Genomic DNA, 27503 nt, shown 5'->3' with positions numbered 1-27503 from the left:
AGTTGGGGGCTGTTGGGCCGGGCTGGTGGAGCAGCTGGGAAGTTGGAGGGTTGTTGGGCCGGGCCGGTGGAGCAGCTGGGAAGTTGGAGGGTTTTTGGGCCGGGCTGGTGGAGCAGCTGGGAAGTAGGAGGGCTGTTGGGCCGGGCCGGTGGAGCAGCTGGGAAGTAGGAGGGCTGTTGGGCCGGGCCGGTGGAGCAGCTGGGAAGTTGGAGGGTTGTTGGGCCGGGCCGGTGGAGCAGCTGGGAAGTTGGAGGGCTGTTGGGCCGGGCCGGTGGAGCAGCTGGGAAGTTGGGGGCTGTTGGGCCGGGCCGGTGGAGCAGCTGGGAAGTTGGAGGGCTGTTGGGCCGGGCCGGTGGAGCAGCTGGGAAGTTGGAGGGTTTTTGGGCCGGGCTGGTGGAGCAGCTGGGAAGTTGGAGGGCTGTTGGGCCGGGCCGGTGGAGCAGCTGAGAAGTAGGAGGGCTGTTGGGCCGGGCCGGTGGAGCAGCTGGGAAGTTGGAGGGTTGTTGGGCCGGGCCGGTGGAGCAGCTGGGAAGTTGGAGGGTTGTTGGGCCGGGCCGGTGGAGCAGCTGGGAAGTTGGGGGTTGTTGGGCCGGGCCGGTGGAGCAGCTGGGAAGTAGGAGGGTTGTTGGGCCGGGCTGGTGGAGCAGCTGGGAAGTTGGGGGTTGTTGGGCCGGGCTGGTGGAGCAGCTGGGAAGTTGGAGGGTTGTTGGGCCGGGCTGGTGGAGCAGCTGGGAAGTTGGAGGGTTGTTGGGCCGGGCTGGTGGAGCAGCTGGGAAGTTGGGGGTTGTTGGGCCGGGCTGGTGGAGCAGCTGGGAAGTTGGAGGGCTGTTGGGCCGGGCTGGTGGAGCAGCTGAGAAGTAGGAGGGCTGTTGGGCCGGGCTGGTGGAGCAGCTGGGAAGTTGGGGGTTGTTGGGCCGGGCTGGTGGAGCAGCTGAGAAGTAGGAGGGCTGTTGGGCCGGGCTGGTGGAGCAGCTGGGAAGTTGGGGGTTGTTGGGCCGGGCTGGTGGAGCAGCTGAGAAGTAGGAGGGCTGTTGGGCCGGGCTGGTGGAGCAGCTGGGAAGTTGGGGGTTGTTGGGCCGGGCTGGTGGAGCAGCTGGGAAGTTGGAGGGTTGTTGGGCCGGGCCGGTGGAGCAGCTGGGAAGTTGGAGGGCTGTTGGGCCGGGCTGGTGGAGCAGCTGGGAAGTTGGGGGTTGTTGGGCCGGGCTGGTGGAGCAGCTGAGAAGTAGGAGGGCTGTTGGGCCGGGCTGGTGGAGCAGCTGGGAAGTTGGGGGTTGTTGGGCCGGGCTGGTGGAGCAGCTGGGAAGTTGGAGGGCTGTTGGGCCGGGCTGGTGGAGCAGCTGGGAAGTTGGAGGGCTGTTGGGCCGGGCTGGTGGAGCAGCTGGGAAGTTGGGGGTTGTTGGGCCGGGCTGGTGGAGCAGCTGGGAAGTTGGGGGTTGTTGGGCCGGGCCGGTGGAGCAGCTGGGAAGTTGGAGGGTTGTTGGGCCGGGCCGGTGGAGCAGCTGGGAAGTAGGAGGGCTGTTGGGCCGGGCTGGTGGAGCAGCTGGGAAGTTGGAGGGCTGTTGGGCCGGGCCGGTGGAGCAGCTGGGAAGTTGGGGGTTGTTGGGCCGGGCCGGTGGAGCAGCTGGGAAGTTGGAGGGCTGTTGGGCCGGGCCGGTGGAGCAGCTGAGAAGTAGGAGGGCTGTTGGGCCGGGCCGGTGGAGCAGCTGGGAAGTTGGGGGTTGTTGGGCCGGGCTGGTGGAGCAGCTGGGAAGTTGGAGGGCTGTTGGGCCGGGCCGGTGGAGCAGCTGGGAAGTTGGAGGGCTGTTGGGCCGGGCCGGTGGAGCAGCTGGGAAGTAGGAGGGTTGTTGGGCCGGGCTGGTGGAGCAGCTGGGAAGTTGGAGGGCTGTTGGGCCGGGCTGGTGGAGCAGCTGGGAAGTAGGAGGGTTGTTGGGCCGGGCCGGTGGAGCAGCTGAGAAGTAGGAGGGTTGTTGGGCCGGGCTGGTGGAGCAGCTGAGAAGTAGGAGGGCTGTTGGGCCGGGCTGGTGGAGCAGCTGGGAAGTTGGGGGTTGTTGGGCCGGGCCGGTGGAGCAGCTGGGAAGTTGGAGGGTTTTTGGGCCGGGCTGGTGGAGCAGCTGGGAAGTTGGAGGGCTGTTGGGCCGGGCCGGTGGAGCAGCTGAGAAGTAGGAGGGCTGTTGGGCCGGGCTGGTGGAGCAGCTGGGAAGTTGGAGGGCTGTTGGGCCGGGCTGGTGGAGCAGCTGGGAAGTTGGGGGTTGTTGGGCCGGGCTGGTGGAGCAGCTGGGAAGTTGGGGGTTGTTGGGCCGGGCCGGTGGAGCAGCTGGGAAGTAGGAGGGTTGTTGGGCCGGGCCGGTGGAGCAGCTGGGAAGTTGGAGGGTTGTTGGGCCGGGCTGGTGGAGCAGCTGGGAAGTTGGAGGGCTGTTGGGCCGGGCCGGTGGAGCAGCTGGGAAGTTGGAGGGCTGTTGGGCCGGGCCGGTGGAGCAGCTGGGAAGTTGGAGGGCTGTTGGGCCGGGCCGGTGGAGCAGCTGGGAAGTTGGGGGTTGTTGGGCCGGGCCGGTGGAGCAGCTGGGAAGTTGGAGGGCTGTTGGGCCGGGCTGGTGGAGCAGCTGGGAAGTTGGAGGGTTGTTGGGCCGGCTGGTGGAGCAGCTGGGAAGTTGGAGGGCTGTTGGGCCGGGCTGGTGGAGCAGCTGGGAAGTTGGGGGTTGTTGGGCCGGGCTGCTGGAGCAGCTGGGAAGTTGGAGGGTTGTTGGGCCGGGCCGGTGGAGCAGCTGGGAAGTAGGAGGGTTGTTGGGCCGGGCCGGTGGAGCAGCTGGGAAGTTGGGGGTTGTTGGGCCGGGCCGGTGGAGCAGCTGGGAAGTAGGAGGGTTGTTGGGCCGGGCCGGTGGAGCAGCTGGGAAGTTGGAGGGCTGTTGGGCCGGGCCGGTGGAGCAGCTGGGAAGTTGGGGGTTGTTGGGCCGGGCTGGTGGAGCAGCTGGGAAGTTGGGGGTTGTTGGGCCGGGCTGGTGGAGCAGCTGGGAAGTTGAGGGTTGTTGGGCCGGGCTGGTGGAGCAGCTGGGAAGTAGGAGGGTTGTTGGGCCAGGCTGGTGGAACAGCTGAGAAATTGAGGGTTGTTGGGCCGGGCTGCTGGAGCAGCTGGGAAGTTGGGGGTTGTTGGGCCGGGCCGGTGGAGCAGCTGGGAAGTTGGAGGGTTGTTGGGCCGGGCTGGTGGAACAGCTGAGAAATTGAGGGTTGTTGGGCCGGGCTGCTGGAGCAGCTGGGAAGTTGGGGGTTGTTGGGCCGGGCCGGTGGAGCAGCTGGGAAGTTGGAGGGTTGTTGGGCCGGCCGGTGGAGCAGCTGGGAAGTTGGAGGGCTGTTGGGCCGGGCCGGTGGAGCAGCTGGGAAGTTGGGGGTTGTTGGGCCGGGCCGGTGGAGCAGCTGGGAAGTTGGAGGGTTGTTGGGCCGGGCCGGTGGAGCAGCTGGGAAGTTGGGGGTTGTTGGGCCGGGCTGGTGGAGCAGCTGGGAAGTTGGGGGTTGTTGGGCCGGGCTGGTGGAACAGCTGAGAAATTGAGGGTTGTTGGGCCGGGCTGCTGGAGCAGCTGGGAAGTTGGGGGTTGTTGGGCCGGGCCGGTGGAGCAGCTGGGAAGTTGGAGGGTTGTTGGGCCGGGCCGGTGGAGCAGCTGGGAAGTTGGAGGGCTGTTGGGCCGGGCTGGTGGAGCAGCTGGGAAGTTGGAGGGCTGTTGGGCCGGGCCGGTGGAGCAGCTGGGAAGTTGGGGGTTGTTGGGCCGGGCCGGTGGAGCAGCTGGGAAGTTGGAGGGTTGTTGGGCCGGGCCGGTGGAGCAGCTGGGAAGTTGGGGGTTGTTGGGCCGGGCCGGTGGAGCAGCTGGGAAGTTGGAGGGCTGTTGGGCCGGGCCGGTGGAGCAGCTGGGAAGTTGGGGGTTGTTGGGCCGGGCTGGTGGAGCAGCTGGGAAGTTGGAGGGCTGTTGGGCCGGGCCGGTGGAGCAGCTGGGAAGTTGGGGGTTGTTGGGCCGGGCCGGTGGAGCAGCTGGGAAGTTGGAGGGCTGTTGGGCCGGGCCGGTGGAGCAGCTGGGAAGTTGGGGGTTGTTGGGCCGGGCCGGTGGAGCAGCTGGGAAGTTGGGGGTTGTTGGGCCGGGCCGGTGGAGCAGCTGGGAAGTTGGAGGGCTGTTGGGCCGGGCCGGTGGAGCAGCTGGGAAGTTGGGGGTTGTTGGGCCGGGCTGGTGGAGCAGCTGGGAAGTTGGAGGGCTGTTGGGCCGGGCTGGTGGAGCAGCTGGGAAGTTGGAGGGCTGTTGGGCCGGGCCGGTGGAGCAGCTGGGAAGTTGGGGGTTGTTGGGCCGGGCCGGTGGAGCAGCTGGGAAGTTGGAGGGCTGTTGGGCCGGGCCGGTGGAGCAGCTGGGAAGTTGGGGGTTGTTGGGCCGGGCCGGTGGAGCAGCTGGGAAGTTGGAGGGTTGTTGGGCCGGCCGGTGGAGCAGCTGGGAAGTTGGAGGGCTGTTGGGCCGGGCCGGTGGAGCAGCTGGGAAGTTGGGGGCTGTTGGGCCGGGCCGGTGGAGCAGCTGGGAAGTTGGAGGGTTGTTGGGCCGGGCCGGTGGAGCAGCTGGGAAGTTGGGGGTTGTTGGGCCGGGCTGGTGGAGCAGCTGAGAAGTAGGAGGGCTGTTGGGCCGGGCTGGTGGAGCAGCTGGGAAGTTGGGGGTTGTTGGGCCGGGCTGGTGGAGCAGCTGGGAAGTTGGGGGTTGTTGGGCCGGGCTGGTGGAGCAGCTGGGAAGTTGGAGGGTTGTTGGGCCGGCCGGTGGAGCAGCTGGGAAGTTGGAGGGCTGTTGGGCCGGGCCGGTGGAGCAGCTGGGAAGTTGGAGGGTTGTTGGGCCGGCCGGTGGAGCAGCTGGGAAGTAGGAGGGCTGTTGGGCCGGGCCGGTGGAGCAGCTGGGAAGTAGGAGGGCTGTTGGGCCGGGCCGGTGGAGCAGCTGGGAAGTTGGAGGGCTGTTGGGCCGGGCCGGTGGAGCAGCTGGGAAGTTGGGGGTTGTTGGGCCGATCCGGTGGAGCAGCTGGGAAGTTGGAGGGCTGTTGGGCCGGGCCGGTGGAGCAGCTGGGAAGTTGGAGGGCTGTTGGGCCGGGCCGGTGGAGCAGCTGAGAAGTAGGAGGGCTGTTGGGCCGGGCCGGTGGAGCAGCTGGGAAGTAGGAGGGCTGTTGGGCCGGGCCGGTGGAGCAGCTGGGAAGTTGGAGGGCTGTTGGGCCGGGCCGGTGGAGCAGCTGGGAAGTTGGAGGGCTGTTGGGCCGGGCCAGTGGAGCAGCTGAGAAGTTGGGGGTTGTTGGGCCGGGCCGGTGGAGCAGCTGGGAAGTAGGAGGGCTGTTGGGCCGGGCTGGTGGAGCAGCTGGGAAGTAGGAGGGCTGTTGGGCCGGGCTGGTGGAGCAGCTGGGAAGTAGGAGGGCTGTTGGGCCGGCCGGTGGAGCAGCTGGGAAGTTGGAGGGCTGTTGGGCCGGGCTGGTGGAGCAGCTGGGAAGTAGGAGGGCTGTTGGGCCGGGCCAGTGGAGCAGCTGGGAAGTTGGAGGGCTGTTGGGCCGGGCCGGTGGAGCAGCTGAGAAGTAGGAGGGCTGTTGGGCCGGGCTGGTGGAGCAGCTGGGAAGTCAGTGGGTTGCCTTGTGTAGCTTCTGGCTGGCCAGTGGGGCTGGCAGAAGTGCTGTGGTGGCTGGTTGGATTTGCCTTAGCAAGAAGGAGAGCCTAGCCGGAGGCTGTGAGTGGCCTGGATTCCAAGCAAAGATACCCTGGAGAGGTTTCTCTACCTGTGCCCAGAACCCCCATCTGACCACACGATGAACAACCCTTTCGATGTTGGATGCTGAAGGACTGGTGAGGCGTGGGGTTTGGGGTCAGATCTGAGGGACACGTTGACCTGGGGACGCAGCTGGTCCCGTTGGGGCTGGAAGAACCTGGGTGGATCTGGCGTGGGGTTTGGGGTCAGATCTGAGGGACACGTTGACCTGGGGACGCGGCTGGTCCCTTTGGGGGCTGGAAGAACCTGGGTGGATCTGGCGTGGGGTTTGGGGTCAGATCTGAGGGACACGTTGACCTGGGGACGCAGCTGGTCCCTTTGGGGGCTGGAGGAACCTGGGTGGATCTGGGGTGGGGTTTGGGGTCAGATCTGAGGGATATGTTGACCTGGGGACGCGGCTGGTCCCTTTCGGGGCTGGAAGAACCTGGGTGGATCTGGGGTGGGGTTTGGGGTCAGATCTGAGGGATATGTTGACCTGGGGACGCGGCTGGTCCCTTTGGGACTGGAGGAACCTGGGTGGATCTGGCGTGGGGTTTGGGTCAGATCTGAGGGATACGTAGACCTGGGGACGGAGCTGGTACCTTTGGGGGCTGGAAGAACCTGGGTGGATCTGGCGTGGGGTTTGGGGTCAGATCTGAGGGACACGTTGACCTGGGGACGCGGCTGGTCCCTTTGGGGGCTGGAAGAACCTGGGTGGATCTGGCGTGGGTTTGGGGTCAGATCTGAGGAATACGTTGACCTGGGGATGGGGCTGGAAGAACCTGGACGGATGGGCCGAGATGGTTTCTGTAACTACCCGTCTGGGTAAGGAGGTGACAGATGGTGGCCCAGGGGAACCAGAGCGCCGGAGGGAATCGCTGGTGTGACTCTCGCTGGCCAGCGCGGGGGTCCCCCAGGCTGGGCTGTCGGTGGTCCTGGTTGAAGTCATGTGCCAGTTTGGTCATCTCATCTCTACCCGGAAGCCCTCCAATATGGGGAGCGGTGGGAGGGCGCAGGGGCAGGGCGGGGCGGGACGGGCACTCACCGGTTCCCCCGGGTGACGATGAGCCCGTTCTCGGTGGAGAAGGCGTCGGAGGGCAGCCCCTGCAGGTTCCAGGTTCTCACCACGGTGGGGTTGCAGAGGAAGCTGTCGAAGGTGAAGCGGGGCGAGCAGGGCACCTGGAGCTCCCGGATCTGCGGGCGGGAGGGCAGGGTCAGCGGGGTGGGCGCCGGGTGGGGCTCGCGGGCCAGGACTCGGCGGCTGCGCCCCCCGCCCAGCCCCAGCCCACCTGCTTCATCCAGATGTTGGACACCATCTCGTCACGATAGCCCGACAGGAAGGGCCCCATGTAGGACAGGAAGGCGGCGGCCAGCAGGCAGTCACCCACCACGTAGCCGAGGTCCTCCTCCAGCCCCTGGGGAGACAGCCGGGCTCAGACCCCAGCCGGGGGCCCGCCCTCGCCCCCACCCCCGCACAGCCTCTGCTGGGACTCCGCCCCCACCCAGCCTCTGCTGGGACCCCCGGCCTGGCACCCTGCCCCCACACAGCCTCTGCTGGGACCCCCAGCCCGGGACTCCGCCCCCACCCAGCCTCTGCTGGGATCCCCAGCCCACCTGCTTGGCATGGGACCCCACCCCTCCAGATCCCTCCGGGACCCCCTGAGCAGGGATGCGCCCCCCCAGCTCCCCACAGAACACCTGGGCCTGGGACCCCGCCCCCCAGCCGGCTGCCCCCAGCCCACCCACCTGCACCGTCTCCTCCCAGCGCGCCTTCTCCCCGGCCAGCCCCGACACCAGCTTGTCGGCCCGGTCCAGCTTGATGTGCATTTCCTCCGACCTCGCTCGCAGCTCCTCCTTCTGCACCAGCTTCTCCTCGTATTCCTGCTTCAGCTGCTCCAGCCGCTCCGCCACCTGTGCTGCCTGGGCGTCAGCCTGGCTCCCCACACCTTCCCCCCGCCCGGCCTGGCCCCGTAGGATCCCTCCCGGGCCCCCTCGCCGGGCAGCCCAGACACTTCCCCCGCCCCAGGCCCAGACAGACCTCCCGCAGCTTCTCCTGCGCCTCCGCCTGCGACGCCTGCTTCTCCGCCAGCTGGGCCATGGCCGCGTTCATGCGGGCGCGCTTGGGCTCCACCACGCGGTAAATCCGGCCGTACATCTGGGGGGCAGGCGGTGGTGAGCGCCCGCCCCGCACGGCCCCCCCGCTGCAGAACCCAGGAGTCCTGGCCCCCAGCCCCCCTCTGCCCTCCCTGCGCTGGGGAGAGAACCCAGGAGTCCTGGCTCCCAGCCCCCGCTGCTCTAACCACCAGCCCCCCTCTGCCCTCCCAGTGCTGGGGAGAGAACCCAGGAATCCTGGCTCCCGGCCCCCTGCTCTAACCACCAGCCCCCACTGCCCTCCCAGCCCTGGGGAGAGAACACAGGAGCCTTGGCTCCCGGCCTTCCCCCTTTGAGGCTGGAAGAACCTGGGGGGATCTTGTGTGGGTTTTGGCGTCAGATCTGAGGGATACATTTACCTGGGGACATGGCTGGTCCCTGTAGGGCTGGAAGAACCTGGGTGGATCTGGCGTGGGGTTTGGGTCAAATCTGAGGGATACACTGACCTGGGGATGTGGCTGGTCCCTGTGGGGGCTGGAAGAACCTGGGTGGATCTGGTGTGGGGTTTGGGTCAGATCTGAGGGACACGTTGACCTGGGGACGCGGCTGGTCCCGTTGGGGCTGGAAGAACCTGGGTGGATCTAGCGTGGGGTTTGGGTCAGATCTGAGGGATACGTTGACCTGGGGATGTGGCTGGTCCCTGTGGGGGCTGGAAGAACCTGGGTGGATCTGGTGTGGGGTTTGGGTCAAATCTGAGGGATACGTTGACCTGGGGACAGGGCTGGTCCCGTTGGGGCTAGAAGAACCTGGGTGGATCTGGCGTGGGGTTTGGGTCAAATCTGAGGGATACGTTGACCTGGGGATGTGGCTGGTCCCTGTGGGGGCTGGAAGAACCTGGGTGGATCTGGTGTGGGGTTTGGGTCAGATCTGAGGGACACATTGACCTGGGGTCATGGCTGGTCCCTTTGGGGCTGGAAGAACCTGGGTGGATCTGGCGTGGGGTTTGGGTCAGATCTGAGGGATACGTTGACCTGGGGATGAAGCTGGTCCCTTTGGGGCTGGAAGAACCTGGGTGGATCTGGCGTGGGGTTTGGGTCAGATCTGAGGGATACGTTGACCTGGGGACGCGGCTGGTCCCTTTGGGGCTGGAAGAACCTGGGTGGATCTGGTGTGGGTTTGGGGTCAGATCTGAGGTACACGTTGACCTGGGGACGCGGCTGGTCCGGTTGGGGCTGGAAGAACCTGGGTGGATCTGGCGTGGGGTTTGGGTCAGATCTGAGGGACACATTGACCTGGGGTCATGGCTGGTCCCTTTGGGACTGGAGGAACCTGGGTGGATCTGGCGTGGGGTTTGGGTCAGATCTGAGGGATACGTTGACCTGGGGACGCGGCTGGTCCCTTTGGGGCTGGAAGAACCTGGGTGGATCTGGTGTGGGTTTGGGGTCAGATCTGAGGTACACGTTGACCTGGGGACGCGGCTGGTCCGGTTGGGGCTGGAAGAACCTGGGTGGAAGGGCTGAGCTGGGTTTCTGTAACCTGCCGTCTGGGTAAGGAGGGGACAGGAGGTGGCCCAGGAGAACTGGAGTGACTGGCTGGCCCGTGTGACTCAGTCGTGCTCTATGGGTCGGGCTTGGTGCCTTAGTGTGGGGGACCCCAGGCTGGGCTGTCAGTGGCCCTGGTTTAAGCCCTGTGCCCAAGTTTGGCCCCTCCAGCTGTGCTGGGAGGAACCTCCGTTATTACCCCCCCATCCAGGGCCCCTCACCTCCATGGCGCGCACCCACATGCAGAGGGACTTGGCGGCCAGCGAGACGCGCCCGATGATGTCGGGCTGGAAGTCGGGCTGGGAGCAGTACCCGCTGATCTTCTTCAGCACCTTGTCCGAGATGTTGTCCTTGTCGAAATTGATGAGCTGTTTGATGAAGGTGGGCTCGCCTGGGGGGCACACGGGCACTGAGTCACTGGGGGCCTGGCTGCCGGGATCCCATCGCAGGTGGGGGAGCAGGAGAGGGTCCATCCGCCCCCCAGCCCAGCACCCAGCTGGTGCGTCCGCACTGCCACCGCTCCCTTGCTCTCAGACACCACCCTTACTTCTCCTGCCAGCCCCAGGCTCCTCCCCTCCTCCACCCAGGCTCCTCCCCCAAACCCCCAGGCTCCACCCCCAACCCCGCAAGCTCCTCCCTCCCAGCCCCCCAAGCCTCAGGCTCCTCCCTTTCAACCTCAGGCCCCACCCAGAGCCAGACTCCTCCCTCTCCCCCTGAGCACCACCTCCGCCCGCCTCACCCAGCTGCCTCTTGGCTTCGGCCCAGGTGGGCTCGCTGCCCCGCAGGATCATGACCGCCTGCATGACGGTCTCCACCAGCGTGGGCGGGCGCCCGTAGGACTTGATTTCCGTCATGTCCTTCTTGTTGAGCGACTCCAGGGCCTGCCCGAAGGGGGGAGAGGTCGGGGAGGCTGCGGCCCGGCTCCAGAGCCCCCCCTAGGCGCCGCTCAGGGACAGCAGAACCCCCCGCCCCAGCCCGTTACCTTCATGGCCTCCTCCAGGGCGGGCAGCGCCTCCTCCAGGTCCTTCTGGGCGTTGTCGGCCAGCGCCTTGCACTTAATTTCCTCCGCCGCGATCTTCTCGCTGTTGGCGCCCACCGTCTGCGGGCAGAGGGGCCGGGGCCGGCCGCTCAGCGGGCCGCTCCTCCCGGCAGCCGCGTCGCCCCCCCGCCGCCCCCTCCCGCCGGCCGGGTACCGCTGCCCGAAGCGCCCCCCGCCCCCCCCACCTTCTGCTGCTCGTCGGCCTCCCGCTTCTGCTGCACGATGACGACCAGGTACTCCTCGCACTGCTTCTGGAACTCGGCCACCTTGCGCTTGGCCTCCTCCAGCTCCAGGGACATCACCTCCACCTTGCACCGCGTCTCGTCGATCTTCTGCAGCCCGCTGCGCAGCTTGTCGGCCTGGCCCGCCAGCTCCACCCGCTTCTCCGCCAGCAGCCTGCGGGCCGGGGACAGGCTGAGGGGTGTGGCGGGGTAGGCAGACCCTGCTGGGGTGTTAGTGCGTTTTCGGTTGAACGGGGAAGACCTTGCAATCGCCCCCTGGGTGCGCACCGCTGCCCGCGCTGGCTGGGCCCGAGGAGGGGCTGTCCCAGCCGGGGAGGGCCGAGGCGGGTTACGCTGCTCCTGCGTTCAGAGGGGTTCAGAGGTGGGGGTCTCAGGGCCGGGAGGAAGATCACAAGGGCAGCCGGGGCGACCGAGCAGGAAAGGTTCCCGGCCAGGGGAAGGTGGATTTGACATACGAAGGGCCCGACCCGACTCCAGTCCCCAGCGGAGGAGTTGGGCTGCTGGGGGTGACCCGGCAGAGAGGCGACCTGCTCATGGGACAGGCTCCGTCTCGGCCATGCGCCCGTACAGGGAGAACAAAGGATCCCCTCCGCGCCGGCGAGGGGGCAAAGGGGACCCTGAGGTTCCCCCGGCTCTGCCTTCACTCCAGCTCAGCCCTGCAGGAGCAGCTCTGCTCTGAGCGGCGCCGGAAGGATCACCGACCCGAGGCCGGACTCCAGAGACTTGCGACAGAGCAGCGAATCCATCTGCAGCTGGCCCCGAGCGCTGAGCGACGGGCAGAGGGAATGTGATGGCTTCAACTATTAGACTCTCACCTGGGTCTGTCTGCCTATGAACAGCCCTTTCACTGTTGGATGCTAAAGGATTGGCGAGGCGTGGGGTTTTTTGGGTCAGATCTGAGGGACACGCTGAGCTGGGAATGTGTCTGGTCCCTTTGGGGCTGGAAGAACCTGGGAGGATCTGGTGTGAGTTTGGGGTCAGATCTAAAGGATACATTGACCTGGGGATGGGGCTGGTCCCTTTGGGGCTGGAAGAACCTGGGAGGATCTGGTGTGAGTTTGGGGTCAGATCTAAGGGATACATTGACCTGGGGATGGGGCTGGTCCCTTTGGGGCTGGAAGAACCTGAGTGGATCTGGCGTGAGTTTGGGGTCAGATCTAAGGGATACATTGACCTGAGGATGGGGCTGGTTGAACCTGGGTGGATCTGGCGTGGGGTTTGGGGTCAGATCTGAGGGACACGTTGACTTGGGGACGTGGCTGGTCCCTTTAGGGCTGGAAGAACCTGGGTGGATCTGGCGTGGGGTTTGGGGTCAGATCTGAGGGACACGTTGACCTGGGGACGGGGCTGGTCCCTTTGGGGCTGGAAGAACCTGGGTGGATCTGGCGTGAGTTTGGGGTCAGATCTGAGGGACACGTTGACCTGGGGACGGGGCTGGTATCTCTGGATCTGGAAGAACCTGGGTGCATCGGATGAGATGAGTTTCCGAAACCTCCCGTCTGGGTAAGGAGAAGGGAGGAGGCCCAGGGGAACTGGAGGGAATCACCAGTGTGACTCTGGCTGGCCAGCACAGCCCAGACGTGCTCTCCGTGACAGCTTTGGTGCCTTAGCGTGGGGGACCCCCCAGGCTGGGCTGCCAGTGGCCCTAGTTTAAGCCCCTTTCCCAGGTTTGGCCCTCTCATCTCTGCCCGGAGAAACCTCCAATATGACCCCATCCCCTTGGCTCCCCGGCCCTGCCCTTGGGAGCCCCCTCTGTGTGGGCTCTGCCCCTCCATTCCCATCCCTCCCGCCGCCCCGGCAGCCGAGGGAGGTGTCTCACTTCTTGTAGCCCGAGACCAGCTCCAGGTAGTTGGTGGGGGTGACGTAGTTATGACGCCGCAGCTCCAGGAGCATCTTCTGCGAGTATGAGGCTACGGACCAGTGCATGGTGACGAAGATCTTGGCCACTTTCCTGTGGATCTAGGGGAGCGGACGGGGCCGGGTCAGTGCTGGGGAGGGGGAGCTGGGATAGGGCCAGCAACGCAGGTGGCTGCAGGGAGCCCGGGGATGCGGCTGGCTCTGGGGAGCGGGAAGCATAGGCAAGACCCTGGCATTGACACCCTGGCTGGTAGCTGGGGCGGGGGGGGCGCCTCTCCCAGGCAGTGCCCAGCTTGGACCCCGGCCTACGCCCCAGCGCAGCCGGGGGGCTCTCACCTCCGGCTGGCCCCCTAGGTCCACGCCCTCGAGGAACTTCTCTGCCACCTCCAGCAGTGCCTGGTGTGGCCACTCGGAGAACCAGTCGATGGTGGTGCAGTTCACCAGCGCTGGGTACTGCCGGATCCAGTTCCTGGCAGGACGGTTGGGGGCGGGGGGGCGTGTTGAGCTGAGTATATCTGCCCCTGCTGTTCCCGCACCGCCCCCCCCCCCGGGACGGTACCGCATCCAAACACGCACACGCAGAGCGTGGCTTCCACACCGGTTGTCGGCGGGCGCCAGCTCGCGTGCAAAGGGAGGGGGCCCGGGAAAGCGGATGCGGGGCTGGTTATCCGGCTCATGGGCCGGTAGCGGTGTTGTAGGGACGGTAGGAGGCCTCCCCGCCCCCTCGGCTCTGTGCTTGCCGGCAGATGTTTGCTTCGGGAACACCTCAGCAGGGGGTTGGAGCAGCCCACTGCGAAAGGTTCCCAGCCCTGTAAACCACTGATGGACGGACGAAGGGCCCGACCCGACTCCAGCCCCCAGCGGAGGAGTCGGGCTGCCGGGGGGACCCAGCAGAGAGGTGACGGCAGGGAGGTGCTCATGGGACAGGGAGAACGAAGGGTTCCCTCCATGCCGGCGAGGGGGCAAAGGGGACCCTAAGGTCCCCCCAGTTCTGCCTTCACTCCAGCTCAGCCCTGCAGGAGCAACTCTGCTCTGAGTGGCGCCGGAAGGATCGCTGACCCGAGGCCGGACTCCAGAGACTTGTGACAGAGCAGCAAATCCGTCTACTGCAGCCGGCCCTGAGCGCTGCGTGACGGGCGGAGGGAATTTGATGGCTTCAACCATTCAACTCTCACCTGGGTCTGTCTATGAACAGCCCTTTCAACATTAGATGAGAGAGAATTGGTGAGGCGTGGTTTTTGGGTCAGATCTGAGGGACAAGTTGACCTTGGGACGCGGCTGGTCCCGTTGGGACTGGAAGAACCTGGGTGGATCTGGCGTGGGGTTTTGGGTCAGATCTGAGGGATACATTGACCTGGGGACATGGCTGGTTCCTTTGGGGCTGGAAGAACCTGGGCGTATCCGGCGTGGGGTTTGGGATGAGATCTGAGGGATACGTTGACCTGGGGATGTTTGGTCCCTGTGGGGCTGGAAGAACCTGGGCGTATCCGGCGTGGGGTTTGGGATGAGATCTGAGGGATACGTTGACCTGGGGATGTTTGGTCCCTGTGGGGCTGGAAGAACCTGGGTGGATCTGGCGTGGGGTTTGGGGTCAGATCTGAGGGATACATTAACCTAGGGACGTGGCTGGTCCCTGTGGGGCTGGAGGAACCTGGGCGGATGGGCTGCGATGGGTTTCCATAACCTCCCGTCTGGGTAAGGAGACGAGGGAGGTGACCCAGGAGAACTGGAGCTCCGGAGGGGAAGGCTGGTGTGACTCTGGCTGGCCAGTGCGGCACAGATGTGCTCTGTGGGACGTTTGGTGCCTTAGCACGGGGGACCCCAGGCTGGGCTATCAGTGGCCCTGTCTCTGAGCAGCCCCCCTCACCTGAAGGGCTCTCCAACGGGGCTGAGGCACAGCACCACATGGAGATTGCTGCGCACCCTCTCGATCAGGTAGCCAAAGAGGCTGTCGGCTGTCTCGGGGACACCCTCGGCCCGGGCTGCGTCCAGGATCACGGACTGGATCTGGGACACAAGAGAAGTCCCACCAGCTGCGTACATGCTCCCGGCCACCCACCCACCTGCCCCTGTGATCAGCCCCATGCGCTGGCCACACCTTCAGCCAGTGGGAGGGGAGAAACAAGTGGGCAGGGCTGTGGGGCACCAGCAGAGCTGTCTCCGGGAGGCCCCTGCTGCCCCTCAGCCCCATACCTCCTCGAACTCGTCGGCCTTGTAGAGGTTGGGCACCTCGCCGGAGCTGAGAATATTGTTGATGTCCTCCAGGAAGGAGTCCTCCATGATCTGCGTGTCCACGAAGAGGAAGGTGGTGGCCTGGAGCTCCACCCCCGCCTGGCGGTAGAGCTTCTTGATGTCTGGGGGGAAGCGTTGGGGAGCGTGAGCCTGGGGGAGCGTGCACTGCCGGGGAGGGCCAGCCGGGGGTGGGGGGTGACACTGACCGTCCCTGAACTCCTGCTTGCGGTAGTGCTTGGTCACCTCGATCTGGAAGGTCTGGTCCTCGCAGATGGAGGCGGCCAGGCGGGCCAGGCTCTGGCGCCCGCTGCCCCCGATGCCCACCAGCAGCATGTTCCCGCGGGGCTGGCCGATCACCCTCACGATGCGGGTAACTGCAGGGGGGGAGTGGGGCAGTCAGCAGGGGGCACCGGGGAGCCCCAGCCCCAGCCCCCCACACTCACTGTGCTCAATGGCCTCCCTGAAGAGCACCAGCCGCATCTGCACCACGCCAGGGGTGTGGTTGTACTCGTCCAGCGCTCGCTCCATCTCCAGCTTCAGGGCCGCCAGGTCCACCAGGTCCTCGTACACCCGCGGCTCCCGCATGAAGTCCCCTGCCAGCGGCCCAGAGTTCCCTTCCAGGTCCGGGTCCCGGCCCCCTGCGCCAGCCCCCCCTCCACCTTTCCCACCGCCGGGAGAGAACCCAGGAGTCCTGGCTCCCAGCCCCCTGCTCTAACCACCAGCCCCCACTGCCCTCCCAGCACCCAGGAGAGAACCCAGGAGTCCTGGCTCCCAGCCCTCTGCTCTAACCACCAGCCCCCACTGCCCTCCCCCTGCCAGCAGAAAACCCAGGAGTCCTGGGTCTCAGCCCCTTGCTCTAACCACCAGCCCCCACTGCCCTCCCAGCGCCAGGGAGAGAACCCAGGAGTCCTGGCTCCCAGCCCCTGCTCTAACCACCAGCCCCCACTGCCCTCCCAGCGCCAGGGAGAGAACCCAGGAGTCCTGGCTCCCAGCCCCCTGCTCTAACCACCAGCCCCCACTGCCCTCCCAGCGCCGCGGAGAGAACCCAGGAGTCCTGGCTCCCAGCCCCTGCTCTAACCACCAGCCCCCACTGCCCTCCCAGCACCAGGGAGAGAACCCAGGAGTCCTGGCTCCCAGCCCCCTGCTCTTACCACCAGCCCCCACTGCCCTCCCAGCGCCGCGGAGAGAACCCAGGAGTCCTGGCTCCCAGCCCCCTGCTCTAACCACCAGCCCCCACTGCCCTCCCAGTGCCGTGGAGAGAACCCAGGAGTCCGGCCCAGCACACACCGAAGATGGGCGGGCGCTTGTTGGGGCACAGGCTGTGGAAGGTGAGGTCGAAGAAGGAACCCAGCTTCTCGCTCAGCAGGGCGACAAAGGCCTCCTTGTCGGGCGAGCCCACCAGGCGGTCGGAGAAGACCCTGCCGAGAGAAGGGGTTGGACTCGCTGCCTGGCAGTGGCCCCTGCCTGGAGCAGGTAGAGGTATGCACCTCCATGGGGGAAGGGGAGATGCCCGCTGGCATGGGGCTGGCAGTGCCCAGGGGGCGGAGGTGGGCACAGCCATGTGGGAGGGGCCGTACCTGAAGCACTCGTGAACCCACAGGCGGGTGAGGCTGGTCTTGGTGTCGTGGAAATCCTTGTTTGCCCGCAGCATCCCCTGGAACACCTGTGCGAAGAGCCACTCTGAGCCCCTCTGCTACCCCTGAGCCAGCCTGTCCTGCCCTGGGCTGGGGGGAGCAGGCGCCCCTACAGGGGCCGGGCCCTGCCCCTGAGCCAGCCAGTCCTGCTCTGGGCTGGGGGGAGCCGGCGCCCCTACAGGGGCCAGGCCCTGCCTCTGAGCCAGCCAGTCCTGCCCTGGGCTGGGGGGAGCCAGCGCCCCTACAGGGGCCAGGCCCTGCCCCATTCCCTGCCCCTGAGCCAGCCAGTCCTGCCCTGGGCTGGGGGAGCTGGTGCCCCAGAGGGGCCAGACCCTGCCCCGTTCCCTGCCCCTGAGCCAGCCAGTCCTGCCCTGGGCCAGGGGGAGCCGGCGCCCCAGAGGGCCCAGGCCCTGCCCCGGGGCTAGGCGGGTACCTTGGAGATGTCGCGCAGGTTGAAGAGGTAGTGGATCTTGGCAGGTGTGGGCAGGAATTTCTGCACCACGCCGTGGTACAGCTCCACCGTGGCCTCAGTGACGATGTTGCCCAGGGGCTTCACCCCCTCCTCGAAGGCCTGCAGCTTCTGGTTGAGCATGGTGCCAAAGATGCGCCGGATCTGCGCCTCCTGTGGGGCGGCCCCAGCAGCACCTAGCACAGCCGCTGAGCGACCGGCTCCCAGGCCTCTCCCCACAGGCCACGTACCGCCCCAGGGAGCCCTCCCTGGCTGCGATGGGGCCAGGCCCAGCCGGGGAGGGAACCGGGTGGTGCATCCCCGAGCCGCCCTTACCGTGGGGAAGGTCATGTTGAGGAGGTTGAACCTGCTCTGCAGCCGGCCGGAGATCATGGTGCGGCCTCCCCCCGGCGGGCCCATGGCGGCCAAGAGGAACATGTCCTAGGGGCGGACAAAGGGACGCTGCTCAACGCCAGAGGCGAACCAGCCTGCGCCCGTCTCCCAGGGCCACGGTGCAGCCCCGGAGTGCCCTACAGGCCTGGGCTCTGGAGTCTAATCACCTAGCGACCGCGCTGCCCTGTGCCCCAGGCCACAAGGCCCCCAGCCCCTCCGCCACACCCCGACCAGCATGTGGGAGCCTGCGGCAGGGTCCCCAGGGGAAGCTACTGCCCTGTGGTCCACCTTGCAGACCACTGGGTTACGTTTGCCACCACCCACGTGTCCAGAGTCAGAGGAGCCAGACGTGGGAAGTCATTCTTCCGCTCCACTCCGCTCTGCACCAGCGAGGCCTCAGCTGGATTATTGTATCCAGTTCTGAGCCCCGCATTTCAGGAAAGATGGGGAGAAGGTCCAGAGAAGAGGGACAAGAAGGATGGATGTTCTGGAGAACATGAGCTCTGAGGGATGCCGGAAAGAACGGGGCTTGTTTGGTTGAGAAAAGAGAAGACACAGGGGACATGAGGGAGGTTTTCAAGTACCTCAAAGGGGAGAGCAGAGCAACAAGAAGGATGGACGTTCCGGAGAACACGAGTTCTGAGGGACGCCAGAAAGAACGGGGATTGTTTGGTTGAGAAAAGAGAAGACACAGGGGCCATGAGGGAGGTTTTCAAGTACCTCAAAGGGGAGAGCAGAGGAGACCTGAGCACAGCAGAGCAGACCCGAGCAAAGCAACAAGAAGGATGGACGTTCTGGAGAACACGAGTTCTGAGGGACGCCGGAAAGAACGGGGATTGTTTGGTTGAGGAAAGAGAAGGCTGAGAGGGGACATGACTGTGGTTTTCAAGGGTCACAAGGAGGGAGAAAAATGGTTCTCCTGGGCCTCTGAGGGCACGCCAAAGCAATGGGCTTAAACTGCAGCAAGGGAGGTTGAGGCTGGACATGAGGAAAGACTTCCTACCTGAAAGGGGTTTAAACATGGGAATAAATTGCCTGGGGAGGTTGTGGGATCTCCATTGCTGGAGATATGGAAGAGCAGGTAAGAGAGACACCAATCAGGGATGGTCTAGACAGTATGTGGTTGTGCCACGAAGGCAGGGGACTGGACCTGATGACCTCCTGAGGTCCCTTCCAGTTCTGGAGTTCTACGAGGCCAAGGGAGACAGCCCTGGCAAGCTGACGGTTGGCTGGTTCTGCTTGGATGATCTGTGGGCACGTATCGGTTTAGGACGTGACGATACGTCTGTATTGCAAGTGCTCGATGCTGGGGTAACCCCTGCAGCAGCCAGCTGGCCTACTCTTGTTGACTGGCCATCAAGGAACATTCAGCTGGTCCACAGTGAGAACAATGAGTCCAACCGCATGGCGGGGGATTTATAAATCGCCCTGGAAACTCTTCTGATGGGTTTTCAACCCACCTCCTCTCCTGTGGGGGGATCTTCGCTAATAACGGCGGCTCGGAGCAATGAGCTGAACGACCCAACCTACGCAGATGTATTCCAGAGTCTTGGCTTAGTTCAGTCCGTCACTGCTCCAGGCCTGCGCCAAGGGCTAGGTGTGGTGTGTGGTTCCTCTAACTACTCACTCGCTCTTTAGGGAGAAATCCGGCGATTTGAGTCGAAGGGCTCAGCCCCGCCTGCTCGTTTTCGGGAAGGTGGGATGCTCTCAGATTCTAGGGGAAGCGTATGCAACCTTGTGGTAACCACTGTTCCCTTTGCAGAAGCTCTTGGGAGGTGGCAATGGAAAGCAGATGCTTCACCGATTTGGTTTACACAGCTCACGGGCCTGTAGCGCTGCTGTCCGGGTAGTTATGAATATTGGCTCCGGGCTCATACTGCAAACATCTGCTTCTGGGAGATGCCAGCAGTGGGTTCGGGCAGCCCATTGAGAAAGGTTCTCCGTCCTGTGAATCACCACTGGATGGACAATGGGGCTTAACAGGCCCCAATCCACAGCTGAGGGCCTTCGCTGTCAGTGTTCAGACCAGCACGTCAGCCCTGGCTGTGGCCTACAAAGGACTGAGTTGGGCATGGACAGGCTACCCGTTCTGGAGCAGCTTCGCTATGAGCTGAGGTCCGAAAGGAGCAACGACCCACCCTAGCGAGGGACGTACTCCAGAGGCATATAGAATGGCAGATTGAGCCGTCTCCGCTACAGCTCTGCACCAAGAACATGGCCACTGGTGTGTGTGATGTGACTCCCTTAACAATTTCACTTTAAACCTTTGATGCCAGATGCTGAAGGACTGGCAGGGTGTACTCTTTGAGGTCACATCTGAGGGATACGTTGACCTGGGGATGCGGCTGGTCCCGTTGGGGCTGGAAGAACCAGGGTGGATCTGGCGTGGGGTTTGGGGTCAGATCTGAGGGATATGTTGACCTGGGGACGGGGCTGGTCCCGTTGGGGCTGGAAGAACCTGGGTAGATGGGCAGAGATGGGTTTTCATAACCTCCCATCTGGGTAAGGAGGGGAGGGGAGGTGGCCCAGGAGAACTAGGACACTGGAGGGGATTGCCGGTGTGACTCTAGCTGGCCAGTGACATGCTGTGTGTGACAATTTTGGTGCCTGCAAGTAGCGGACCTCCATGGGACTCCTTTCCCAGATGGCCACCAGGGGAGGCAGAGCCCCCTCTGAGGACCGTCTCCCCAGGGTGAGCCAGCCACCCCCAGCTGTGGGGCTCCTCACCTTGATGTATTTGATGGTTTGCTTCTGGCGGTCGTACCAGAAACCGTAATCCAGCCAGAGGCGCAGCAGCTCCAGCGGGGGCTGGGAGCCGAAGGCGTCCTTGGCCGGCATGTTCAGGTCGTCCATGAAGGTCACCATGCTCTTCCCACCCATGGGCACGTACACACCCTTGGTACGCTTCTCCACGCGGCTCTCAATGATGTTCTGCACGTTGTTGGACGTGGTCTGGGAGTGGTGCAAGGGGGGGTCAGGCTAAGCGAGGACCCTCAGTTCCATGGGATGGGCCCAGGGCCCAACCCTGCCTGGAGGTCAGCGCTTCACTGACAGCCGACGGGCACGTCACTGGACTGAGAGCTCAGACGTACCTGCCTGGTACCCAGACAGCTAACCCCGCCAGTCCAGCCCTCACCTGCCTGCTGGCCAGCAAAAACCTGGCACACGCCCATCCACCAGAAGCAGCCTAGCACCCAGCAACCCTCTCTCAGACAGCAACCGTCCCGCACCCAACAGCTCTAGAAGAGGAGTCTAGGGGTCACTGCAGGGGGGCTGGGAGCCAGGACTCCTGCGTTCTCTCCCTGGGTACGTGGCTGGTCCCTTTGGGGCTGGAAGAACCTGGGTGGATCTGGTGTGGATTTGGGGTCAGATCTGAGCGATACGTTGACCTGGGGACATGGCTGGTCCCTCTGGCGCTGGAAGAACCTGGGTGGATCTGGTGTGGGTTTGGGGTCAGATCTGAGGGATACATTGACCTGGGGATGCGGCTGGTCCCTTTGGGGCTGGAAGAACCTGGGTGGATTGGCTGAGATGGGTTCTTCTAACCTCTTGGCTGGGTAAGGAGGGGATGGGTGGTGGCCCAGAACTGGCGTGTCCGAGGGGATTGCTGGTGTGACTCACTGGCCAGAGTGGCAACAGAGAAGGACTTCAACCTTGGTCGGTAAGTAGCCCCTTCTTCCCTCCAGCCGGTTACCTGCGCGGACATGTTGACGGTCAGCACGGCCCACTTGGTGTTGTCCAAGGACTGCAGCACGCTCTGGGCGAGGGAGGTCTTTCCGGTGCCCACCGGGCCCACCAGCAGCACTGGGTTCTGACTGGACACCAGGGCCTTCACCAGGTAGTTGTAGCGCACCGTGTCCACCGTGGGGACGATGATCTTATAGAAGGGGGCACTGGGGGGAAGGGGGACAGACAGGGGATCAGCCTGAGAGGTCATGGGGTTCATTGCACTGGATCAGGCCAATGGGCCATCCAGCTCTATAGCCTGCCTCTCTCCCGCCCTCCAGAGCAGACCAGAGGCCATCCAGCCCCATATCATGCCCCCCAGACAAAGCCAATGGGCCATCCAGCCCCATATCCTGCCCCTCCCTTGCTGGATCAGACCAGGGGCCCATCTTTCCCAGGATCTCCATTCAGCAGTGCCCCTGGGCTGTGCCCCATGCCGGGGCAGGGAGAAAGCCTGCTGCCTGGCCTCACAGAGGGCCAGCCCGAAGACGGGAGCCCAGCTCAGAGCCATGGAGTGGGGTGTGGCCAGGTGGGGAAGCGGGGGATCCCCAGAGCCCACACTCCCCTGTTCCCCCCAGGTGAGCCGAGCCCGGCCCCACATGATACTCACTTGGCCGGGTATCGCCACATTTTGGGCAGCTTGTCCTCAAAGGAAGCCCAGTTCTTCCTCTTGGGATCGACAAAGTACTCATAGACAGTGTCCTGGGGGGAGCGGGGAGAGCCATCAGGGATAGGACTCGGGACCAGGGGGCCGGCTCTGGGCTCAGCAGGGTCAAGGGCAGGAAGAGATACGGGTGGGACTCCCTCCTGCCCACCCGCATGGGGAGAGGCGCCCAGCACCTTGTTAGGGAAGGAGCCCTCCATCTCCCGCAGGTAGCTGTCCATCTTCTTCCGGCCCTCCTCGTCCACCGCTGCGCACACCGACCAGATCATGCTGAAGATGAAGTACATTTCCACCACCGTGGTGTAGTTCTCGCTGTCTGCAGGGTTCACCTGGAGAGCAGGGGGCAGAAACCAGCACTGAGCAGGGAACTTCGGGCTGGACAGAGGGTGCGTTCTAGGTTGAGGTACCTAGAACATCATGCTGTACAGAGGGAGGGTTTTAGATTGACATACCTGGAACATCAGGTGGTATGAATGGGTTCTAGGTTGACATACCTGGAACATTAAGCTATATAGGGGGTGTTCTAGATTGATGTACCCAGAACATTGGGCTATACGGGGGGTTTTCTCGGTTGATATACCCAGAACGTCGGGCTATACAGAGGGAGTCTTCTAGGTTCATGTTCCCAGAATGTCAGGCTATAAGAGGAGTCGGGGAAGACCCAGGAAGCTGACCCCTTAGCTACATGTTGGGCTCGCAGGCAAGGCGCACAGTGGGTTCCTGCCCGCCACCTACCCCGTTCTCGGGGGTGGCCAGAGCGGAGTAGAGCTGGCAGAGAGACACAATCCCGCTGTACTCGGGGATGGGGACCAGCTCCTGGCAGTTCTTCTTGAAGGCCAGTATCTTGTCGATGAACTTGTCAAACATCCGCTGCAGGGTTTCCACCTCCCCCTGAGGAGAGAGGCACTGAAGGCAAAGCTCCCTGTGGGGTGCACATCACCCCCCGGAGGGTCACAGGAAGTCCACGCATAGGCTTCCCACCATGGCTCAGCTGGTGTCCCTCACTCCTGAGCTCCAGCCCCGGGGCTCTCCGAGGGGGGTCCTCCCCCAGCTGCACAGACTCAGGCCACCACTGACCCCCAGGAGAGCCACCCTACCGAGCCCCAACCCAGAGAGTACCTTGGGGCGCCTCTCGATCCAGGAGTGGACGTAGGGCTTCCAGCCCAGGTCGCTGTAGTCCGTGTACACCATCCCACAGCGGGAGACGGTGGCGGGCGAGGCCACTGCGAGGTTCTCCACCTCGAAGAGCAGCGAGACCTATAGGCGGCACGAGATGAGTCGGGGCCAAGCAGGGCCTCGAAGGGCCGGCCGAGGAGCACCTGGACCACTTGCCTGGTCGGGCATGGAGATCCGCTCCCCGTTGATCAGGGTCAGGACTTTGTTGTCGTCCATGACTGAGTTCATGCTCTCGATCCACAGCGTGTCCACCGGCCCGTCAAACAGGATCCACTTCTCGTCCGGCTTCTCGTCTGGTCGGGGGAGAGTGGGGAGCCCCTAGTGCTCACGAATGGCACCGGGGCCACTCCCCAGCTGGGCCCCCCACTGTCTGCCATCTAGTGCTCCTCGGCAGGGCCTGCAGGTCGGGGCTGGGGGGGCACGGCCGGGGCGGGGCTGGGCTGGGCTGGCCGGGGCATGGCTCTCCCAGCTCCAGCACGGTGTGGGGCTGAGAGCGCAGTCCCACCCCTCGCTGTTGCCTGCCAATAGGCTGCACCGGACGGCGCGTTCCTGGGCAGCCTGCAGCCTGGTGCCCGGGCACTGCTGGGCTGTCAGAGAGGGGCAGCCAGTGCAGACGGTGGAACGTGAACGCCAACGCACACAGGGGTCTGGCAAACCCTGCGAGCCAGGCTGGGTGTGCCCGCGCTCTCTGCCCGTCCCACCGCCTCGGCTCTGTCCTGTCTCTGGGCACAGACTGCCCCGTCTGCCCACCCCCTCGGCTCTGTCCTGCCCCCTGGGCACAGACTGCCCCGTCTGCCCACCCCCTCGGCTCTGTCCTGCCCCCTGGGCACAGACTGCTCCCTCTGCCCACCCCCTCGGCTCTGTCCTGCCCCCTGGGCACAGACTGCTCCCTCTGCCCACCCCCTCGGCTCTGTCCTGCCCCCTGGGCACAGACTGCTCCCTCTGCCCACCCCCTCGGCTCTGTCCTGCCCCCTGGGCACAGCCTGTTCCCTCTGCCCACCCCCTCGGCTCTGTCCTGCCCCCTGGGCACAGCCTGTTCCCTCTGCCCACCCCCTCGGCTCTGTCCTGCCCCCTGGGCACAGACTGCTCCGTCTGCCCACCCCCTCAGCTCTGTCCTGCCCCCTGGGCACAGCTCGTTCCCTCTGCTAACCCCCTCAGCTCTGTCCTGCCCCCTGGGCACAGACTGCTCCGTCTGCCCACCCCCTCGGCTCTGTCCTGCCCCCTGGGCACAGACTGCTCCGTCTGCCCACCCCCTCGGCTCTGTCCTGCCCCCTGGGCACAGACTGCTCCCTCTGCCCACCCCCTCGGCTCTGTCCTGCCCCCTGGGCACAGACTGCTCCCTCTGCCCACCCCCTCAGCTCTGTCCTGCCCCCTGGGCATGGTCCATCCTGTGCCCACCCCCTCAGCTCTGTCCTGCCCCCTTAGCACATCCCGCCCCCTCTGCCCACCCCCTCGGCTCAGTCCTGCCCCCTGGGCACAGCCCGCTCCCTCTGCTCACCCCCTCGGCTCAGTCCTGCCCCCTGGGCACAGACTGCTCCCTCTGCCCACCCCCTCGGCTCAGTCCTGCCCCCTGGGCACAGCCCACTCCCTCTGCTCACCCCCTCGGCTCAGTCCTGCCCCCTGGGCACAGACTGCTCCCTCTGCCCACCCCCTCGGCTCTGTCCTGCCCCCTGGGCACAGACTGCTCCCTCTGCCCACCCCCTCTGCCCAGTCCTGCCCCCTGGGCATGGCCCATCCTGTGCCCACCCGCTCGTCTGTGCCCTGCCCCCTGGGCACAGCCTGCCCCCTCGTCTGTGCCCTGCCCCCTGGGCACAGCCTGCCCCCTCTGCCCACCCCCTCGGCTGTGCCCTGCCCCCCAGTACCTGCGCAGGCCGTCCGCATGACACTGGACAGGATGCCATCAGTCCACTCGTTGGTGCTGAGGTCGTACTCTCCATACAGTTCGCCCAGGGACACGGCCTTGGGGTTGAGGGGGAAGTCCTGCCGGCCCCGGCCATGCAGAAAGGGGCACGGTCAGAACACAGGGGCAAGCCAGGCATCCTGCCAACCCCCAAGGAGGGCCCATGCCGGCTGTGCCCGCCCCGGCCCGGGCAGCGCCCGCTCACCCTGACGAGGCTGTAGGCAGGGTCCCCGCCCCGGGACAGGCTGGACATTGTGGCCTGCAGAGTGCGCCAGGTGACCGTCTTCCCGCTGCCCGTGGTGCCCACGATCATGGTGGAGTGGCGGGAGTTCTTGGTCTCATACAGCTGGATGACCTTGGTCATGGTGAAGGGTGTCACCTGCAGGCCCAGCTGGCGCAGCTCCACCTCGATGGCCTCCTTCAGCTGTGAGACAGGAGTGTCCTGGGGCCGCGCTGGCCATGGGGAGCCCAGCCACCTGCTCTACCCACCAGCCCCCACTGCCCTCCCAGCGCCGGGGAGAGAACCCAGGAGTCCTGGCTCCCACCCCCTGCTCTAACCACCAGCCCCCACTGCCCTCCCAGCGCCGGGGAGAGAACCCAGGAGTCCTGGCTCCCACCCCCTGCTCTAACCACCAGCCCCCACTGCCCTCCCAGCACTGGGGAGAGAACCCAGGAGTCCTGGCTCCCACCCCCTGCTCTAACCACCAGCCCCCACTGCCCTCCCAGCACTGGGGAGAGAACCCAGGAGTCCTGGCTCCCGGCCCCTGCTCTCACCACCAGCCCCCACTGCCCTCCCAGCGCCGGGGAGAGAACCCAGGAGTCCTGGCTCCCACCCCCTGCTCTCACCACCAGCCCCCACTGCCCTCCAGCGCCGGGGAGAGAACCCAGGAGTCCTGGCTCCCACCCCCTGCTCTACCCACCAGCCCCCACTGCCCCCCCAGCGCCAGGGAGAGAACCCAGGAGTCCTGGCTCCCACCCCTGCTCTAACCTCCAGCCCCCACTGCCCTCCAGCGCCGGGGAGAGAACCCAGGAGTCCTGGCTCCCACCCCTGCTCTAACCTCCAGCCCCCACTGCCCTCCCAGCGCCAGGGAGAGAACCCAGGAGTCCTGGCTCCCGGCCCCCTGCTCTACCCACCAGCCCCCACTGCCCTCCCAGTGCCAGGGAGAGAACCCAGGAGTCCTGGCTCCCGGCCCCTGCTCTAACCACCAGCCCCCACTGCCCTCCCAGTGCCAGGGAGAGAACCCAGGAGTCCTGGCTCCCAGCCCCTGCTCTAACCACCAGCCCCCACTGCCCTCCCAGTGCCAGGGAGAGAAACCAGGAGTCCTGGCTCCCGGCCCCCTGCTCTACCCACCAGCCCCCACTGCCCTCCCAGTGCCAGGGAGAGAACCCAGGAGTCCTGGCTCCCACCCCCTGCTCTGACCACCAGCCCCCACTGCCCCCCAGCACCGGGGAGAGAACCCAGGAGTCCTGGCTCCCACCCCCTGCTCTACCCACCAGCCCCCACTGCCCTCCCCCGCCCAGCAGAGAAGCCAGGAGAGCAGCCACCCGCTGACCTTGCCGTAGTCAATGCTAGGGGATTCCACGCCGGGGAAGAGGTCCTGCACGATGCCGTTGAAGAGCGGCACGTCCACGGAGGCCAGCTTGGCGATGTTCATGTCCTTCATGGCCATAAGGAGGATCTGCACGGCGCCAGAGGCCAGGTGAGGTAGCTGGGTGGGCAGCGCGCCCCCCCCGGCGGACCAGCCCCCCAGCCCTGTGGCCACCCACCTCCTCGTCGGTGATGTCGGGGTGCAGCCGGCGTTTCTTCCCAGCGTAGCGCAGCAGCGAGGTCAGCGCCCGCAGCCCGAAGTCGTAGTGGTCCTGCTTGGAGAGCTGCTGCACCGCCAGCGAGTACAGGGTGTACACCTTCTTCGCCAGCAGCTGGGCAGGGAGCGCCCGTCAGCTGGGTCCTCCCCCTCAGCAGCCAGGCCTGCCCGGGGCCAGGGGAGCCGGCGCCCCTAGAGGGGTCAGACCCTGCCCCATTCCCTGCCCCTGAGCCGGCCAGTCCTGCCCTGGGCCAGGGGAGCCGGCGCCCCTAGAGGGGTCAGACCCTGCCCCATTCCCTGCCCCGAGCCAGCCAGTCTGGCCCTGGGCTGGGGGGGCTGGCGCCCCTAGAGGGGCCAGGCCCTGCCCCATTCCGTGCCCCCGGCCGGGGGGCAAGTGGACACCCTAGAGGGGCCAGGCCCTGCCCCACCGCCCCACCGGCGAGTACCTTACAGTTGCTGAAGCCCTCTCCGAAGAGGATAATCTCAGCGATGAGGGTGGAGTCTGGTACCACCATGGAGATGGGCCGGAACATGGACTTGAGGTTGTCGGGCAGCTCGGTGCGGCCTGCGTAACCTGCGCAAGGCACCAGCCGTACATCAGCCCCGGCCCCCCTCCCACTGCCCCCCCGTGGGGGCCCTGCCCTGGGGCGGCGCGAGCCCCACCTGGGTTCATGGTGATGAAGATGCCGCAGGACCACACCAGCCGGATGCGGTGGCCCTCAAAGGTGAAGGAGCTTAGATTGGCGGCCAGGGCCGAGAGGATGGAGAGGATCTGCTGAGCCACCACTGACAGCACCTCGATGTTGATGCGGTTGAATTCGTCAAAGCAGCCCCAGGCGCCCGTCTGTGGGTGAGAGGGGGCTGCCAGGGCGGGGCCTTCGCACACCCCTACCCCACACCCACCCACCTCCCCTCTGGGGCGCCGGGAGCCAGGACTCCTGGGTTCTCTCCCTGACGCTGGGAGGGCAGTGGGGGCTGGTGGTCAGCAGGGGGTGGGAGCCAGGACTCCTGGTTCTCTCCCCG

At 65.6% G+C, this 27503-nt stretch overlaps 1 protein-coding gene across 1 annotated transcript in view; it reads right to left on the bottom strand.

The window, feature by feature from the left end:
- Positions 1-27503, bottom strand: part of DNAH2 (dynein axonemal heavy chain 2) — a 61564-nt gene that overhangs the window by 15642 nt on the left and 18419 nt on the right. Inside the window, exons 28-58 of the mRNA XM_074983208.1 lie at positions 27144-27324; positions 26927-27054; positions 26443-26595; positions 26229-26354; positions 24881-25099; positions 24638-24755; positions 22932-23068; positions 22719-22856; positions 22335-22490; positions 21776-21928; positions 21546-21637; positions 20904-21102; positions 19937-20161; positions 17153-17257; positions 16802-16990; positions 16312-16397; positions 16022-16152; positions 15178-15327; positions 14941-15108; positions 14696-14856; positions 14370-14509; positions 12839-12971; positions 12465-12604; positions 10589-10799; positions 10347-10463; positions 10104-10245; positions 9586-9755; positions 7771-7887; positions 7479-7643; positions 7022-7147; positions 6778-6926 (exon numbers count right to left, since the gene is read on the bottom strand). Of these exons, the coding sequence (XP_074839309.1) occupies positions 6778-6926; positions 7022-7147; positions 7479-7643; positions 7771-7887; positions 9586-9755; positions 10104-10245; positions 10347-10463; positions 10589-10799; positions 12465-12604; positions 12839-12971; positions 14370-14509; positions 14696-14856; positions 14941-15108; positions 15178-15327; positions 16022-16152; positions 16312-16397; positions 16802-16990; positions 17153-17257; positions 19937-20161; positions 20904-21102; positions 21546-21637; positions 21776-21928; positions 22335-22490; positions 22719-22856; positions 22932-23068; positions 24638-24755; positions 24881-25099; positions 26229-26354; positions 26443-26595; positions 26927-27054; positions 27144-27324 (4625 nt within the window). The remainder of the gene's footprint in view (positions 1-6777; positions 6927-7021; positions 7148-7478; positions 7644-7770; positions 7888-9585; positions 9756-10103; positions 10246-10346; positions 10464-10588; positions 10800-12464; positions 12605-12838; positions 12972-14369; positions 14510-14695; positions 14857-14940; positions 15109-15177; positions 15328-16021; positions 16153-16311; positions 16398-16801; positions 16991-17152; positions 17258-19936; positions 20162-20903; positions 21103-21545; positions 21638-21775; positions 21929-22334; positions 22491-22718; positions 22857-22931; positions 23069-24637; positions 24756-24880; positions 25100-26228; positions 26355-26442; positions 26596-26926; positions 27055-27143; positions 27325-27503) is intronic.

This window comes from Carettochelys insculpta, unplaced genomic scaffold, assembly GCF_033958435.1.
Source record: "Carettochelys insculpta isolate YL-2023 unplaced genomic scaffold, ASM3395843v1 scaffold_0051, whole genome shotgun sequence".
In the NCBI taxonomy this organism is placed as follows: Eukaryota; Metazoa; Chordata; order Testudines; family Carettochelyidae; genus Carettochelys; species Carettochelys insculpta.
The sequence above is the reverse complement of the archived record's forward strand: the minus strand, read 5'-3'. Positions and strand labels throughout refer to the sequence as shown.